Source organism: Sus scrofa, chromosome 13 (genome assembly GCF_054392235.1).
Source record: "Sus scrofa isolate SSC_HxYL_T2T_F1_AM1 chromosome 13, Sscrofa_HxYL_maternal_Yorkshire_Landrace_v2.0, whole genome shotgun sequence".
NCBI lineage: Eukaryota > Metazoa > Chordata > Mammalia > Artiodactyla > Suidae > Sus > Sus scrofa.
In genome coordinates this window covers 155,008,143-155,025,150 of record NC_139395.1, presented here as the reverse complement: position 1 = coordinate 155,025,150, position 17,008 = coordinate 155,008,143, and the positions used below count along the sequence as shown (strand labels likewise).

At 35.5% G+C, this 17,008-nt stretch overlaps 1 protein-coding gene across 5 annotated transcripts in view; it reads right to left on the bottom strand.

Annotated features, from left to right (window-relative positions):
* The window catches only part of GSK3B (glycogen synthase kinase 3 beta), a 233,450-nt gene that overhangs the window by 103,944 nt on the left and 112,498 nt on the right, over positions 1-17,008 (bottom strand). For all 5 annotated transcript variants that reach the window (XM_021068182.2, XM_021068187.2, XM_021068185.2 and 2 more), the window contains 1 exon segment: positions 7,203-7,286. In XM_021068182.2, coding sequence (XP_020923841.1) covers positions 7,203-7,286 — 84 coding nt within the window.

Genomic DNA, 17,008 nt, shown 5'->3' with positions numbered 1-17,008 from the left:
CATCCAAGCCACTCGTGCATTCAATGGTAAAGGATAAAACTATAACTAGCTAATGGGGCTTTAAGCACCGTCTTTGACCAATAAGCGACAGTTAAAAAAAGAAAGCTCTAATCAATAACCTTAACTTCTACCCTAAGATACTAGAAGAAAAAAAGAAAAAGCAAAATAAACCCACAGCAAGATGCAGGAAGGAAATGATGAAGACTACAACAGAAATTTAAAAATTAGAGAATAGAAAAGCAATTTTAAAAATTAATGAAACTGGAGTTCCCATTGTAGCTCAGCAGAAATAGTATCCACGAGTTCACAAGGTCGATCCCTGGCCTCACTCAGTGGGTCAAGGATCCGGCACTGCTGTGAACCGTGGTGTAGGTTGCAGATGCAGCTTGGATCTGTCATTGCTGTGGCTGTGGCACAGGCCAGCAGCTAAGGTTCTGATTTGACCCCTAGCCTGGGAACATCCATATGCCATGGGTGTAGCCCTAAAAAGAAAAAATGATGATGATGATGATAATATGTAATAATAATAATAATAATGAAACCAAATGTTGGTTCATTGGGGAAAAAAAAAAATTAACAAAACTGACAAGGCTTTAGTCAGACTGACCAAGAAACAAAAAAGAAGACTCAAATTATCAAAACCAGGAATAAAGAGCGAACATCACAGCTGACCTAACAGAAACAAAAATAATTTTGAGGAAAAAGTATGAATAACTTTATGCTGTTCAATAAATAAGATAACTTAGATGAAATGAACAAATCACCAAAATGGACAAAAGAAAAAATAGAAAATCAAAGTACACCTATTACAAGTAAAGTAACTGAACCAGTAATTTAAAATTTACCACAGAAAGTACCATGGTATAGATGGCTTCACTGGAGAAATCTATCAAACCTCCAAAGAAGAATCAATACCATTTCTTTATAAATTTCTTCAAAAAAAAAAAAAAAAAGAAGAAAACACTTTCTAACTCATTTTATGAGGACAGTATTATCCTGAAACCTAAACCAAAGTCATCACAAGAAGGGGATGTGTGGGAGGTGAAAAGGAAGGAAGGAGAGAAGGAAGACAGACGACTAATTTATATTCCTTATGAATATAGATGTAAAAATTCTCTGAAAATATTATCCAGAAACACTAAAATTATATATCATGACCAAATGTGATTAGTTCCAGAAATGCAGGAAAGGTTTAGCATTCAAAAAAATTATACAAAACATCTTATTAATAAAAGACAAAAACTCTGACAGAGGAAAAGCATTTGACAAAATGCAACAACTTTTCATTACAAAAGTGATCAACAATGAGGAATAGAAAGGAACTTCCTCAACTTGATAATGACATCTACAAAAAACCCACCACTAAAATTATACTTAAAAATAAAAGACTAAATACTTTTTCTACCTAAAATTGGAACCAAGACAAGGATGTTTGTTTTCATTCTTCTCCACATTGTACTGGAGGTTCTAGCCAGGTCAATTGTAAGAAAAAGAAATAAAAGGCATCCAAGACACTATATTTTGATAAAAGAGTAAATTCATCAAGAAGATATAACTATTATATACATATATGCCATAAACAAAAGAGTCCCAAATAAATAAAGCAAATACTGATAGGTCTGAAGGAAGAAATACATTAATTCTACAATAGTTGGGAAACTTTAATATATTTCTTTCAATAATGGATAAGACATCCACACAGAAGAGCAATAAAAAAAATACAGGACTTCAACAACACTGTAAGCCAACTGGATCTAACAGATATATATCTGGCATTGATATGGCTTGGGTTTGATCCTTGGCCCAGGAACTTCCATATGCTGTGGGTGCAGCCATTAAAAACAAACAAACTAAAATTATATAAAGTAACTTCTCTAATCACAATGAAACAAAAGTAGAAATCAACCAAAAAAATGACAAATGTGTGGAAATGAAACAACACACTCTAAAAAACCAACAGGTCAAAGAGGAAATTAAACAACACACTCTTAAACAAGAAAATTTAGAAATACTCAAGAAATAAATGAAAACAAAAATAAAATACACCAAAACTTAGGTGAGGCAGTGAAGGCAGCACTCAGAAATCTACAGCTGTAAATGCCCACATTAACAAAGAAGATCTTGGCGTTCCTGTCGTGGCTCAGCAGAAAGGAATCTGACTAGCATCCATGAGAATGCAAGTTCAATCCCTGGCCTCGATCAGCGGGTTAAGGATCCAGTGTTGCCATGAGCTATGGTGTAGGTTGCAGACTGGGCTTGGATCTGATATTGCTGTGGCTGTGGTGTAGGCCAGTGGCTACAACTTCGATTAGACCCCTCGCCTGGGAACCTCCATATGCCAACGGGTATGGCCCTAAAAAGACAAAAAGATTAAAAAAAAAAAAAAAAAAAAAAAAGATTCAAGATGAAATTACAAAACCTCAACAAACCCATGTAACAAGTAGAGATTAAATCAGTAATTAAAAACTTTCCAAAAAGTACAGAACCAGATGGTTTCAATAGTAAATTCTAACAAACATTTAAATAAGTAACAACAATCCTCTCAAGCTCTTCCAAGAATAGGAAGAGGAAGGAGGAGGAGAAGAACAAGAACTATTTAAAAAAAAGTTAAGTGTTTAGATTAATGTCTGGCATATAAGCACCATGTAAGTTTGGGCTATTATTATTACTATTTACTATTACTGTCATATAGCAAAAAGCTATTTATTCTCTTCTAAAAGTTCTCCAGGAGTTCCTGCTGTGGCACTATGGGTTCAGAATCTGACTCCAGCAGTCTGGTCACTGTAGAGGTGAGGGTTCGATTCCTGGCCAGGCACAGTGGCTTAAAGGATCTGGCATTGCCTCAGCTGTGGCTCAGATTCAGTCCCTGCCTAGAAACTTCCATATGCCGGAGGTACAACCGTTAAAAAAAAGTTCCCCAAAGTAGACACTGTACAATCTCTTCCTTGTTCAACATTCATTACTAAGATACTTTTAAGTGTTACATTTCTAATACATTGCTGCTTCCAGGAAAATCTACATTCTACACTAAATGGTAGAGAAATACTATACAGACTCTGGAGACAGACTACCTAGAGCTGACTCCTAACTTTGCCACTCTGTAGCTATATGATTCTCACATAACTTAATTGTGACTGCCTCAGTTTCTTCTTCTATAAAATGGAGTAATGACAGTATACATACTCTTCACTGAGTTAGTATGATGTTAGCATGAAGGGAGTTGTAAAATACATGTAAAGGGCTTAGAGCAATGTCTGATGCACAGCAAGTAAAATATACATTTGCTGTTATTAAATAATCATTTGTAAAACATTTATGTGTTAATTATATGCCAGGTGCTATAAGTGCTTAATAAACATTATTACATTTTTTTCTTACAAAATCCCTACTGTACAGATGACAAAGAGAAAAGGGCTTACCAAGGTATGTATCTTGCCTATACTGCTATCAAGTGGCAGGGATGCAATGCACATCCAAATATTTCTGGATACAAAGCCAGAGATCTTTACTTTTCAGAATGGATTCACTCCTACCTTTTCCTCTCCAGGGCTAATGACAGAAAGACATAAGCAAGCACAGCATTCTTCTCCCTCATTCCAGAAGCAGTGGTACAATTTTCCCTTTCTAAACACCCTTCCACAGTTACTACTGATAGAAAAACTGGTATGAGGAAAAAAATCAATTTGCTATTCTTCCTGTTTAAACTCTCATACAAATAGGGGGAGTTTTATTTACTAACAAGGAAGACTGCCTCTATTAAGTAATCAATCTATGATGAACCACAAGTAAAAACATTTTTATATGTAAGGCTACTCAGAGAAATATTTCTCAAAGAAAACTATTAATTGATTTAAATAAAGTTTAAGGCTCCTATAAAGATAAAATATGGTTTACATATTAGGTCCTTCAAAGAGCTAGGGTTCTACAAAGGCAAGCTGCAACTCATGAAAGGCAAAATCAGCTCATCCTACATCCTAGCTTCAACTAGAGCAACTTTGTTTTTTATCTGTTCTATCTGTAGAATAGGAGTTCTTTGTAAAATTTCATTTGGGGGAAGGGGGTTTCTACTGCTAAATTTTGATACTGAAAAAATACTATTATATAGGATACTTGGAATTCACAAACGTATTATAAGCCTAGATTTTCAAAATGAAAAAAAAATTCCATTTCTCCCTGATCAAGAGGGATAATACTGTTCTCATAAAAAGAGTTAGGAAGTGTTTTCCTCTACTATTTTTTTTGAAAAAATTTGTAAAGAAATGGTGTTGGTTCTTCTTTGTAGGTTTGATAGATTTCTCTATTGAAGCCATCTATATACGACGACACTTTTTTGTGGTAAATTTTAAATTACTAATTCAGTTACTTTACTTGTAATAGATGAGAGGCATTTCAAACTACTGATTTGTTATTTCCTCCCCCTAAACTCTTCTAATATATGTACAGAGACAATACATAATGTTTATATTAGAAAAATGCCTACCTAATATAGGACTGCCACATTCAGAAAGAAATCATCTTTAAGGATTTATAAGACATTCAGATCATTTTCTAAACATCAGCCCTCAGTTTACTCTCAGTAATATACCTTGGAGAGTTAGACTGATAATAACAGACCTGTGCTCTCAATCCTAACACAGAATCCATCTTCTCACATGGGACGTATTAGTTTACTACTTAGTCTCTTGAGTGATATGTTAGTCCTGCCAGAACAATTCAGAAGCAAGAAAATGGAGGTGATGAGTAGGGCAAGAAGTTACCTTTTTGGTGGCTGGAAGATTATGAAAGTTTCTGAACCTATGTACTTCTACCAATCTTTAGGAAACCTTTTTTTGTTTTTTTTTTTTTTTTGACAAGGGAGCATCATTATTTTAGCAATATATCACAACTTTTCTTCCTTTTCTTTCTCTCTCTCTCTCATTCTTTCTGTTCTTTTAATGGAAAATTAAAGGGGGCCTTTTTCTCAATTTATAAAACAATACACTCAAGAGAAAGCTCTAAGATAAATGAAATACTAGACAGTATATTTCTGTTTTATAATAGACAGAGGTACACTGCCCTTCTGGTTAACTTCCCTCAATGACTTCTCAATCACTCTTTATCCATAAGACCATTTAAGATAAACAAGCAGCTTTGAACAGCAGCAGGGAGGAAAATCATCCTCTGCGGTACATAGATTGGTTCACTGTCACTCCTTAGACAGGATTAAGTGAGAGTAAGGGCAGACCATGATGGCAGCTTCCACCAAACCAAAGCCAGGCAGGTGAGCCTACAGGTTGCCACTGCAAGTAGAACCTGCTATTTAAAAGGTTTGTTCTTCCCTTTCTGCTCTTTATTATTCAAGGAGTAAAATGAGTCAGTAACTGTAAAACACTAAAACAATGTCTGGAATATAGGGAAAGCTATATAAATTCAGTAAGCTAGAGAAGATGTTTAACAGGCTTTGTAAGGAGGCCTTCACAAACAAATCTACATGGAATTCAGTGGTTCATGGAACAAATAATTCTGACCTTTACTTTCCTCCCTGGGGTATTATAATGTCTAGCATCTAATAACAAAAAGCCACAGGGATGCAAAATTCCATTATAAGAGTGCTGTGAACATAACAGATGCTCCATAATTTTATCTGAGAAAGGACAGGAAAAAGTAAAGACATATCAAAAGAGATAAGATCAAAGACATAATAGGCAGTTTGCTCTTTAAAAAAAGGTAGCATGAACCCAAGTAATGGGCCTGAGAAACAAAAGAGCTCAAATACTTATGAGAGTTTACAGTCCCTAAAACAAGTAGAGGCATCATTTAAACAAACAAACAAAAAGGGCACCTAACAAATAAGAGTCACTAAAGAGCCAATTGCTACTTGCAATTGTTAAAACATTAGTTCTCCCCCCAAACCAATTATATATCTGTATATCAAAATTCTGGCTTCATACATACTTTTCCATATTACAGGTTCTGTTATGAAAAAAGAATTTCTTTTTCTTTCTTTCTTCTACTTTTTTTTTTGCGGCATATGGAAGTTCCCAGCCTATGGGTATCAGATCAGAGCTGTAGCTGCCAACCTATGCCATAACCACGGCAGGATCTGAGGTGTATCTGTGACCTACACCACAGCTCATGGCAACAGCTGATACTTAACCCACCGAGCAAGGCCAGGGATTGAACGTGCATCCTCATGGATACTAGTTGGCTTCATCACTGCTGAGCCACAACAGGAACTCCATGAAAAAATAATTCTAAGGAAATAATCTAAATAAAATTTAATAGAAAATGCTTCAACAGTGGGACCCTGGGAAATATGCGAAGTAAAAAGAACTTGGTTAGGAATCAAGATGACTAAGGACTTTAGGATAGTATATATATGGTATGTGAGGTCCAAATTATCAAATGAACTTATCCAAAGTGACATTTATTTGGTCAAAAAAGATAAAGTATTTATTACTTGCCCCCCCCTTACCCTAAACCAGTGAAAGAAGAACATAAAAAAAAAAAAGACTGAATCTGGGGAGAAGGGACAGTGAATAGATAGAAAGAAAAAAGACCATGGTAAAACAGAAGAAACTGCTTTTCTATGCTTGCAACTCCAGTGAGTACAAAGACATTAGTTATTATATCTTCTAAAGAGAAAAACCAAGGAGTTTGGGGCAGGGGGGTAAGGGGGATTCAAGACATGAAATCTTAAAATATCCTTTACTTTTACAGAATTAAATGTGATCATAAATAGTTATCACTTAAGAGAAGCTGGGTAATATTATCTTTTCCAACATTTTCCCTCACCAAGAGTAAGTTTTGTAAGTCTCATTCTGAACCTACCAAAATCCTCCTGCTTCCCTTTCCCCCTTAACAAAATGACATCATTTCCTCCCTCCAACAAACAGGTGAACTATCATGGGGCTCCAGAAGCACATATGAAACATAAAAGTTTTAATATATACACAAATTTGCTTTAGAACTGAAGACAAGTGTTTAAAATAGAAGAAAATTCTCAAAAAATTAATTCCCTCTATCATTTCATTAACATTTTCTTCTTGACATAACTAATGATATTCAATAATCATATCTTGAGGTCAGAATCATTAGGGCATGTGTTTTGAAATTCTTCCATTCAATCAGCAAAACTGTTTGGGGGGGGCGGCAAAAGGACTATTTCTAGGAGAATAACAAGTCTATTACAATATTCAGTACACACTTTCTACAAGACCTACCTTTTCACCACTTGAGTAGAAGAAATAACGCAATCGGACTATGTTACAGTGATCTAGCTTTCTCATGATTTGGAGCTCTCGGTTCTGAAAAGGAAACAAATGAAAATACTTTTTAAAGGATAACTGCTAATTCATCATATTAACTAAGATGCTTCAGAAGTAACATTAAGCACTACAAAGAGCAGGCTATAATATATGATACCAAAAAGTATCATCTGCAGACCAGTGCTAAACCATAAGCTATTTGTTATTGGTCTATGAACTATTTATTACTGCTCTACAATAAGATACACACAGAAATTGAGAATAAGTATTTAGAATCTTTTACTGCAATCTGACAGAACAACTATATTGATGAATTTTATAATTAAAAGTAAGGCCTACATTTTATCTTTTCTTAAATTTCACTTTTCTCATAATTCATTTTATAAAAATGTCAATCTTCAATGAATTGGAAATTTTTAAAACTGGTATTTCACTACAAATAGCTTGAGAAGCACTGGTCTACAGTATGTAAGAGATAACTGAAATGAGCTATTATTATTGCAATTTTTTGCAATCACAGTAAAAATCAAATTTCTCACCAAACAAATGAATTTGGGTGCAAAGAAAACTCACAAACCCTATTGTTTTCCAAGATACAGTGAAAAAATCGGAGAGTTAGCCCCATTATAAAGGCTCAATTGTTAAGTTTCAGAGTTAAAATATGATATACTAGAAACTGTATAGTCTTGATAAATTTATATATTACACAAATAATTTTCCCTCTGTGGAGTTTCATGATTATGCTTTAAGAAAATAGAACATTAAATAATATGACTTCCTAACACTACAAATTTTGCAGTAATAAATTTGAGGCGTACATATATATTAAGAAGACAAATTCCAACAACAACGTTGGCTGTCAGAAATCCAGTTAATAAAGTCCCAATTATACAACAAAGAGAAAGAATAGCTGCTAAGTGCACAGAAAAGACAAAATTTCAGTTAAAATGATGATTTAGAAGAGCTACAAACATAAAAGTATATACCTGGTAATTTGGAAAGGAAATTCTGTTATGGTTAGAAAACAAGGCCAAAAAAAAAAAGCGGGATGGGTGGTATACAGCAGATGAAGAGCATAATGAGCAGAACTGTCCTAGAGCAGAATGGGCTCCAGCTCTTGGAAAAGGTAGCAGAAATAAGCAAATCGTCTTTATCCTCTAGAAACTTCCAAGAGACTCTGATGGGTCTAACGTCCTCTGAAAGGAAATAGGAAACTCAAAATGACTTTCCTTTTGTCCCTTTAAACTGACTGTGAGAGCTGGGCTTATGTACACAGTGATATTTAAAATCCTTTTATAAAACATTAATCTTTCATTCCACTACTTGGTATAAAATGTTTATAGCTGAAGCAACAGAAACTCAAGACAGTTTATCTCTGGTTTTGACTATTACAAAGAAGGGCATAGAAAACTTTCAAATTTCAAAATTGTATATCTATTTCCATTCCATACTGAAGCAATTATCTGAAGTCTGTCTATACTATGCCAATTCACATCCAGGTAGCTAGTTTTGTTGAAGAACTGCTAGTAAGCTAAGACTCACTCCTCTCAAATACTAAGACTGTCTTTTAGCATAGCCAACTACGTTAAAATAAGCTATTTTTCCAGACTCATTAACTAAGATAACAGAGAACTATTAAATTCCTGGTTGTGTTAGATTATGCATATGATCTTTTATCAAAAAGAATGCATAACTTAAGTACATGGACCTAAATATTCATCTACCCTTACTTTCTGTTCATATTCTATTATTTATGAAAGGAGGCTTAAATTTTCTCATTTTAAAATTCCCTAAAAGATTCAAAATATAAATTTCACGGAGTAATATTTTAAGTATTAATCAAACCAATATTAGACAAAATTCATGACTCAGATACATTTAATATACAACTATCCCAGGTCTAACCATTTTTATAGAGTCATTCTTTATTGGTTCACTAATGACATACTAATTCCATGAGGAAAAAAACTGTTATTCTACAAATAGAGTGTACCTATTCTGTGCCAGGTTAAGGATCATTCACAGTGCTAAGGATATGGCAGTGAATAAGATTAATCAAGTTCCTATCCTTATGAAACTTATAGTCTATAGAGGACAGGGAGGAATGAACAATACATTTTCATGTAAAGTAAGAGAACAGATTATTATAAAGAAAAAGGGTTATATTTTAGATAAGGAAGTTAGACACTTCACAAAGAAGGTAAACTTGAACACAAACTCAAATGATATGAAAATGAGAACCACACGAGGATATAGGGGGAAGAGCACTATAGACAGGGAATTTCAAATGAAAATGTCTAGAGGTGGGTTTGGCATATTCAAAAGTAGCTAGAAGAATAATGTGATTGCAACATGTTGAATAAAGGAAGAGGTGGGAGACAAGCACAGAGAGATAGGCAGGGGATATGTCATATAAACACTCACTAATCACAGCAAGAAACTCAATTTCACCATAAATATGAAGTAGAGCCAATGAAACCAAGAAAATGACATAACTTGATTTACCTTTTTAAATCATCATTCCAGAAACTAAAATAAGTTTGAGGGAGAAAGTGGATCAAGAGTTCTGCTTTCCATTCATTAAATTTTTGTCCTTATTAGACATCCGAGTGAAAACACTGAGACTCAAGGTAGAAGTTGGGGCTAGCAACACATATTTGGGAGCCATCAGTATAAGTGACTCAAAGCAAGGGAACCTAATCATATCACTGGGGTATAAAAATCACATGAAAGATATAAAAAGAAGTAAATTAAGTAGAGTGATCAATGAAGCAGGATGAAAACTAAAAGAGAAAGTTACTGAAAAATAAGTTTTCAGAAAAAAGGCAGTGACCATTTTATGTCAAAAGCTGCTAAATGGCTGATTAAGATGAAAACAGAAAACTGACAACTGGATATGGCTAATGTAGGATGTTAGTGACTCTTACAAGAATGATTTCAGTGGTGACAAAAGTCAAATAGAGTGAATTAAATTGGGACTGGGAGACATAGGGAACTAACTAAGAAGCCAGATAGTTCAAAAAGATGAGATTTTCAGCCCCAGTTGAATGAAGTAGATCAGCAAATTCATTTCCCCAAAACACCTATAAAAAGAACTGCGCTACAGAAGACAAATCATTTCAGGGCTCTGGAAATCAACCTCAGGTAACAACAAATCAAGCAGCATTTACTCAGAAAACACAGCTAGATAATGGAGTTAGGATAGTAGGGGTGGTGAACTTCTCACTAGGAAATACTACCATCCTTTATAATCACCTCCTAGATCAGCTCACAGCTCTGCTACTCTGAGGATGGAATACCAGCTGAAAAGATGCTCAACATTACTAATCATCACGGAATGCAAATAAAAACCGCACCTATTAGAATGGCTATTATTGAAAAGACAAGAAATAAACAGTGTTGGCAAGGATGTGGAGAAAGGGAACCTTTGTGCACTGTTGGTGGAAATGGAGATTGGTGCAGACATGGTAAACAGTATGAAGGTTCCCCAAAATATTAAAAATAGAACTACACAGAATCTAGCAATTCCACTTCTGGGTATACATCTAAAGTGAAATGACTATCTCAAAGAGATACCTATACCCCATGTACATTTGAGCACTATTTTCAATAGCCACAACATGGAAACAATCTAGGTGACCATCAACAGTTTAATGGATAAAGAAAATGTGGTATGTGTATGTGTGTGTGTGTGTGTGTGTGTGTGTGTGTGTGTGTGAGAGAGAGAGAGAGAGAGAGAGAGAGAGACAGACAGACAGACAGACATAGGGGAATATTATTCAACAATGAAAAAGGACATCCTGCCATTTGCAACAACATGGATGGATTTTGAGGGTGTTATGCTAAGTGAAATAAGTCAGAGAAAGACAAATTCTATATTATAACACTTACTGTAGACTCTAAAAATGTCAAACTTATGCAAACAGACTAGAAAGGTGGCTACCAGAGGCTGGAGGTTAAGAAAAGGGGGGTGGTGGAGTTCCGGTTGTGGCGCAGTGGTTAACGAATCCGACTAGGAACCATGAGGTTGTGGGTTCGATCCCTGGCCTTGCTCAGTGGGTTAAGGATCCGGCATTGCTGTGAGCTGTGGTGTAAGTCACAGACAAGGTTTAGATCCCGCATTGCTGTGGCTCTGGTGTAGGCTGGTGGCTACAGCTCCGATTCGACCCTTAGCCTAGGAACCTCCATATGCTGTAGGAGCAGCCCTAGAAAAGGCAAAAAGACCAAAAAAAAAAAAAAAAAAAAAAAACCACTTAAAGAAATCCTATTTTTAAAATTAAAGAAAGGGAGTTCCCGTCATGGCGCAGTGGTTAACAAATCCGACTAGGAACCATGAGGTTGCGGGTTCAGTCCCTGCCCTTGCTCAGTGGGTTAACGATTCGGCATTGCCGTGTGCTGTGGTGTAAGTTGCAGACGCAGCTCGGATTCCGCGTTGCTGTGGCTGTGGCATAGGCCGGTGGCTACAGCTCTGATTCGACCCCTAGCCTGGGAACCTCCATATGCCGTGAGAGCGGCCCAAAGAAATAGCAAAAAGACCAAAATAAATAAATAAATAAATAAATAAATACATAAACAAACAAACAAATAAATAAATAAAAATAAAGTTAAAGAAAAATACAATGACAATTACGTAAGAAGAAAATTTCAATACAGAGATATTAACATCTAAAATCTGGAAATACTAGAGCTGAAAAACATAACAGAAGTGAAAGAATGACAATGGGCTCAAGATAAGATCTGAGATGACATTAAAAAAAATTTCAATGAATTTGAAAACAGAAATAGAAATCCTTCAAGTGAAAAACAAAAGAGAAAAAGATAGCAAGAAAAAGGAACACAGCCTCAGAGACCTACTATAGGTTAGTATCGCATCTACCAAACATACTAGAAATATGCATAAACGCAATCAGAAAAAAGACCTATCAAAATATTAATAAAGGCAGTATTAGGAAAGAGGAAAAAGAAAAGAGAAAAAAAATTTGAAAAAGTAATTGCTGAAAACTTCCCAAATTTGATGAAAAACACCAATCTGTGACCATAAAGCTTAATGAACCCCCAAAATGATAAACACAAAGAGATTTACATGGAGGCACATCACTTTTGAACTGAAGCCACAAAGGAAAAATAATGAGAGCAATAACAGAAAAATGATTCATCACATACACAAGAAAACAACATAATTATCAGCTAACTAACCATCAGACTAATGGAGGCCAGAAGGCAATAAAAAAATTTTCTTTCAAACTACTGAAAGAAAAAAATAACAACCCTGCCAATTAATAATGCTATATACAGAATTACTATTCTTCAAACATGAATGGAAAAATAAAGACATTCTCACACACTGTAAATCAACTATACTTTATTAAAAAATATATAAAAAAGACATTCTCAGATTTTTTTAAAATAGAAAATATTCTATGGCAGAAGGCCTATCTTTAGAAATACTACTGAAAGAAGTCTCTCAGGCTGAAAGGAAATTTTCGGCAAAGGAAAGTCAACCACACAAGGAGAAATAAGACCACCAGAAATGATAAATATAAATGGGAAAATAGAAAAAAAACTACATATTTTTTCTTTTCTTAATTTCATTAAAGATAGAAATAATATAAAACAATTATGATAATAGCATGTTTTTAGGTTTAAAACAGAAATAGATATAATACATATGACAATAACAGCAAGCAGGAGAGAAAAGAAAATAAAATATGTTAGAAAACAAGGTGCTATTATTTTACTGGAATTAAGTCAGTAACTAACTTGAAGCAGATTGTGGTAAACTGAAATGCACACTGTTAATTCCTAAAACAGCCACTAAGAAAACAGCCCCTTTTTTTTAGAGCCACACCTGTGGCATATGGAAATTCCCAGGCTAGGAGTAGAATCGGAGCTACAGCTGCTGGACTACACACCCACAGCCACAGCACCATGGGATCTGAGCCTTGTTTGCAACCTACACCACAGCTCAGGGCAACACCAGATCTTCAACCCACTGAGTGAGGCCAGGGATCGAACCTGCATCCTCGTGGATTCTAGTTGGGTTCATTACTGCTGAGCCACAATGGGAACTCCAAAAATAATTTTTTTAATGTTAAAAATCAATACTGGACCTAAAATGGTACACTAAAAAACTTGCTCGACACAAAAGGAGGTAATAAAGGAGAGGAGAGGAACAAAAACAAGATGAGAGATACAGAAAACAAAGAGCAACAGGGCACAGGTAATTTCAATTATATGAAAATCTATATAAAATGTGATTAAGCACACAAAGGCGGAGATTGACTGGATAAGAAAGCAAGCTCCAACTATATTCCTTCTACAACAGGCATGCTTTAGATTTAGATTCAAAGACAATAGCTTGAGAGCAAAATGATGGAGAAAGACCATGTTAAATAGCAACAAAAGAAATCTGGACTGGGATGGTTAATATCAGACAAAGTAAATTTTAAGAGATAAATAGAAATAATCATTTTTTCCTACCAGATAAAGTCTCAATCACTTCATAATCTAATCCCTCTTTACAAACTTAATCTTATGCTCCACTCAAGGCCAATGTGATAATAATTAGATCCTATTTTTACTCTTTTGAATATATTATTTCATTCCTAATTCTAAGCACTGATCACACTTACCAACACTGGAATGTCTCAACTCTCCCCCCCCCCAATACACATTCTACCTATCCTTTAAGTTCCTTTTCACTGCTACCTCTTTCACAAGGCCATCCATCCCCAGCTGCCCCACTCACACTAATTTTTTCCAATTCCTGCGGCACTTAAGAATTATTCTAGAATTATATATTCTCTTTATTTTATTTTTACAACTATGGTTCAATGGTGTTATACAGAATTCTGCTTTGCAAAAAGTGGCTTATGAAAATCAGGTATTATACCACTGTAGATACACACACACACACACACACACAACTTGCCCAATCAGCTTACTACATAAGTACCTTTTGTGCAAAATATGAGTTTTGTATTTTTCTATATCACTCACAGAACTCTCAAAGCAGGCTACTCTCTTACAGAGTAAACTCCCTGTTCCTGTAATAACTTCTACCTTAAAAATGCTGTAGACCAGTATTTTCCAAACTATGGGTCCCAGCAATTAGCCATGAGAAGGGAATGGAGGAGGAAAATCACTTGAGTCAAACAGCACAGAATTTTAAACATAGGAAGAATAAGAATTCTTTCATTAAACTTTAGTTATTTTTCTGTGCACAGGGCTGCAATGCAAAATGTATTTCTTATTACAGGATCATAATTGAAAATATGAAATCCAATGTAGTAAACAACTTGTTTATAAGGGTAATTTGTTTCCAATATAGAAAAGATTTAAAGTTGTATGTAAACTACATTCTTATTAATCATTCCCATCTAACAAACAAATCAAAATGACTACTCAAAATGGAAAAAATCAGGAATTCCCATTGTGGCTCAGCAGCAATGAACCCCGACTAATATCCATGGGGATGTGGGTTCGATCCCTGGCCTTGCTCAGTAGGTTAAGGATCCAGCGTTGCTGTTAAATATAATATAGGTCACAGACATGGCTTCGATCTGGCATTGCTGTGGATATGGCATAGGCTGGTAGCTGCAGCTCTGACTCAACCCCTAGCCTCAGAACTTACATATGCTGCAGGTGCAGCCCTACACGCCCTCCCACCCCCCAAAAAAATCAGTTAATAAAAATGGAAAAAATATCACACCACTGTAAAAAAAACCCGGAAAGGTTCATTTAAAGGAAAAAAAATCATCCTTTTGTTTTAACCAATAACCACTAACATATATCCACCTCTAAACTAGAAATAGAGAGAGGGTTTTTTGTTCACTTTTATATCATTTGACATCTCACACTTTAAGAAAAAAGAGGACACCAAAAAAGACTTCTGGCAGAATAAAAGACGGAGTCAAAGGATCCCCAAAAGGGTACTTTTTGTGAAACCTTATATAAACTGTAATAAAGGAAATGTGGACTTTCAGGTGAAATAACAGCCAGCAAGTTTAAAACTGGGTGGGTGTACAGTAGGCAGCACATGGCTGTCATCTTTTCTTCTTTAGCAAATTTCATTTTACCAGATCTTTTTTCCCACCTTAGTATACTTCACTTTCATAAAATCTAGTAAAACTGGATTCATTTCAAAAGTTTTGCTCCAGGGAGTTTCCACTGTGGCTTGGCAGTAACAAACCTGACTGGTACCCATGAGGACGCAGGTTTGATCTCTGGCCCAGCTCAGTGGGTTAAGGATCCTGCACTGCTGTAAGCTGCAGTGTATGTCACAGACTGGCTTAGATCTGGTGTTGCTGTGGCTGTGACATAGACCAGGAGCTGCAGTTCTGATTCAACCCCTAGCCTGGGAACTTCTATAGGCTGTGGGTGTGGCCCTTTAAAAAAAAAAAAAAAAAAAAAGTTTTGCTCCAAAGACTATTTTCCCAGAATACATCTTTTTCAAAATATAAAGATTTATCCAAAGTTCCTCCTTCCATTCATCCTTAGTAATCACATGAGAACTGAAAAGTGTTTATTTAATCCATCTCTATTCATCTCTAAATCACTGACCCCACAGTAAATTCAGATGCCCCCAAAGACCCCACAGTTGACTATAATATCACATCATAGTAACTCCATGTGAACAACAAATATTTTAAAGTGTCAGAGCCAGAGTTCTGCGTTTACACAAATTTATATTCCTTATAGGTTTCATATTCTAATGGGCAACCGAACCCAACAACTACAGTGTCATGTGAAAAGTCTAGCTCACTCAAAAAGTGCTATAGGTAAATGAATGCAACTAAGAAAAATCTGCTTACTACTTTGAAAATTCTAAAAAGGCGTCAGGAGTAAAATCTTAAAAACAGTGCTAAAACATGTGAATATTAGCCACAAAGAACCAATGATGTGTTTTGAGAAGGAGATTTGTTTTAGGAAGATCACGGACTATGAAAAAAAAGATTACTAAAGAAGGGGGAAGACAAACTACAACTTGCAATGAGGTAGAAAAAGTGAAAATGGAAGAAAGAGAATGGCTCTGAGAGGCAGATCAACAGCTGTTGATCACCTACCTCTACAGATTTGGGAAATGGAAGGAGGGGAGTGGTAACTATGTGATTATTAACATGTCAGTAGAGTTCACTGGCCCAGGAACCTGTTTTGGAAGCAGGAAGGAATGAGTTCAGTTTGGGACACATTCAGTTTGAAATGACTGAGGGTCACTCAAGTGGAAAGGTCCAGAAAGAAATTTGTTATGTTCATCTTATCCTCTAGCAAGAGGTATGGATGGTTCTTGAAGCCACCACAGGAGTAGATAAAACTGCCTGTAAAATAAGAAAAGAAGTGGCCAGAGTCTCCAGTACCAGGCAAGTCTATTAAAGACACTAAAAAGAAACTGGTCAGGCAGTATAACCTAGACAGTGGTGTCACATAAGCCCCAAGACAAGATGTTCAAGAGAGGAACCTGGAGAATACAAACCGTTTAAGCAGAGAGATGAAAAGGAATTATAAAAGACTGAAAATGAGTAAAGCTGGAAAAGAAGAGCCACAAAAATAATACCCTAGAACAGGGAGTGGCAAACATTTTCTGAAAAGAACCAGACAACAGATGCTTTAGGTTTGCAAGGCCATAGTCTCTGCTACAATTACTCAATTCTGAAGTTACAGCAGAAAAGCAGTCAACACCAATAAAGTAAAGGGAATGGGAGTGGCTGTGTTTCAATAAAACTTTATTTACAAAAACAGGTAACAGGCCCACAGTTTACCAT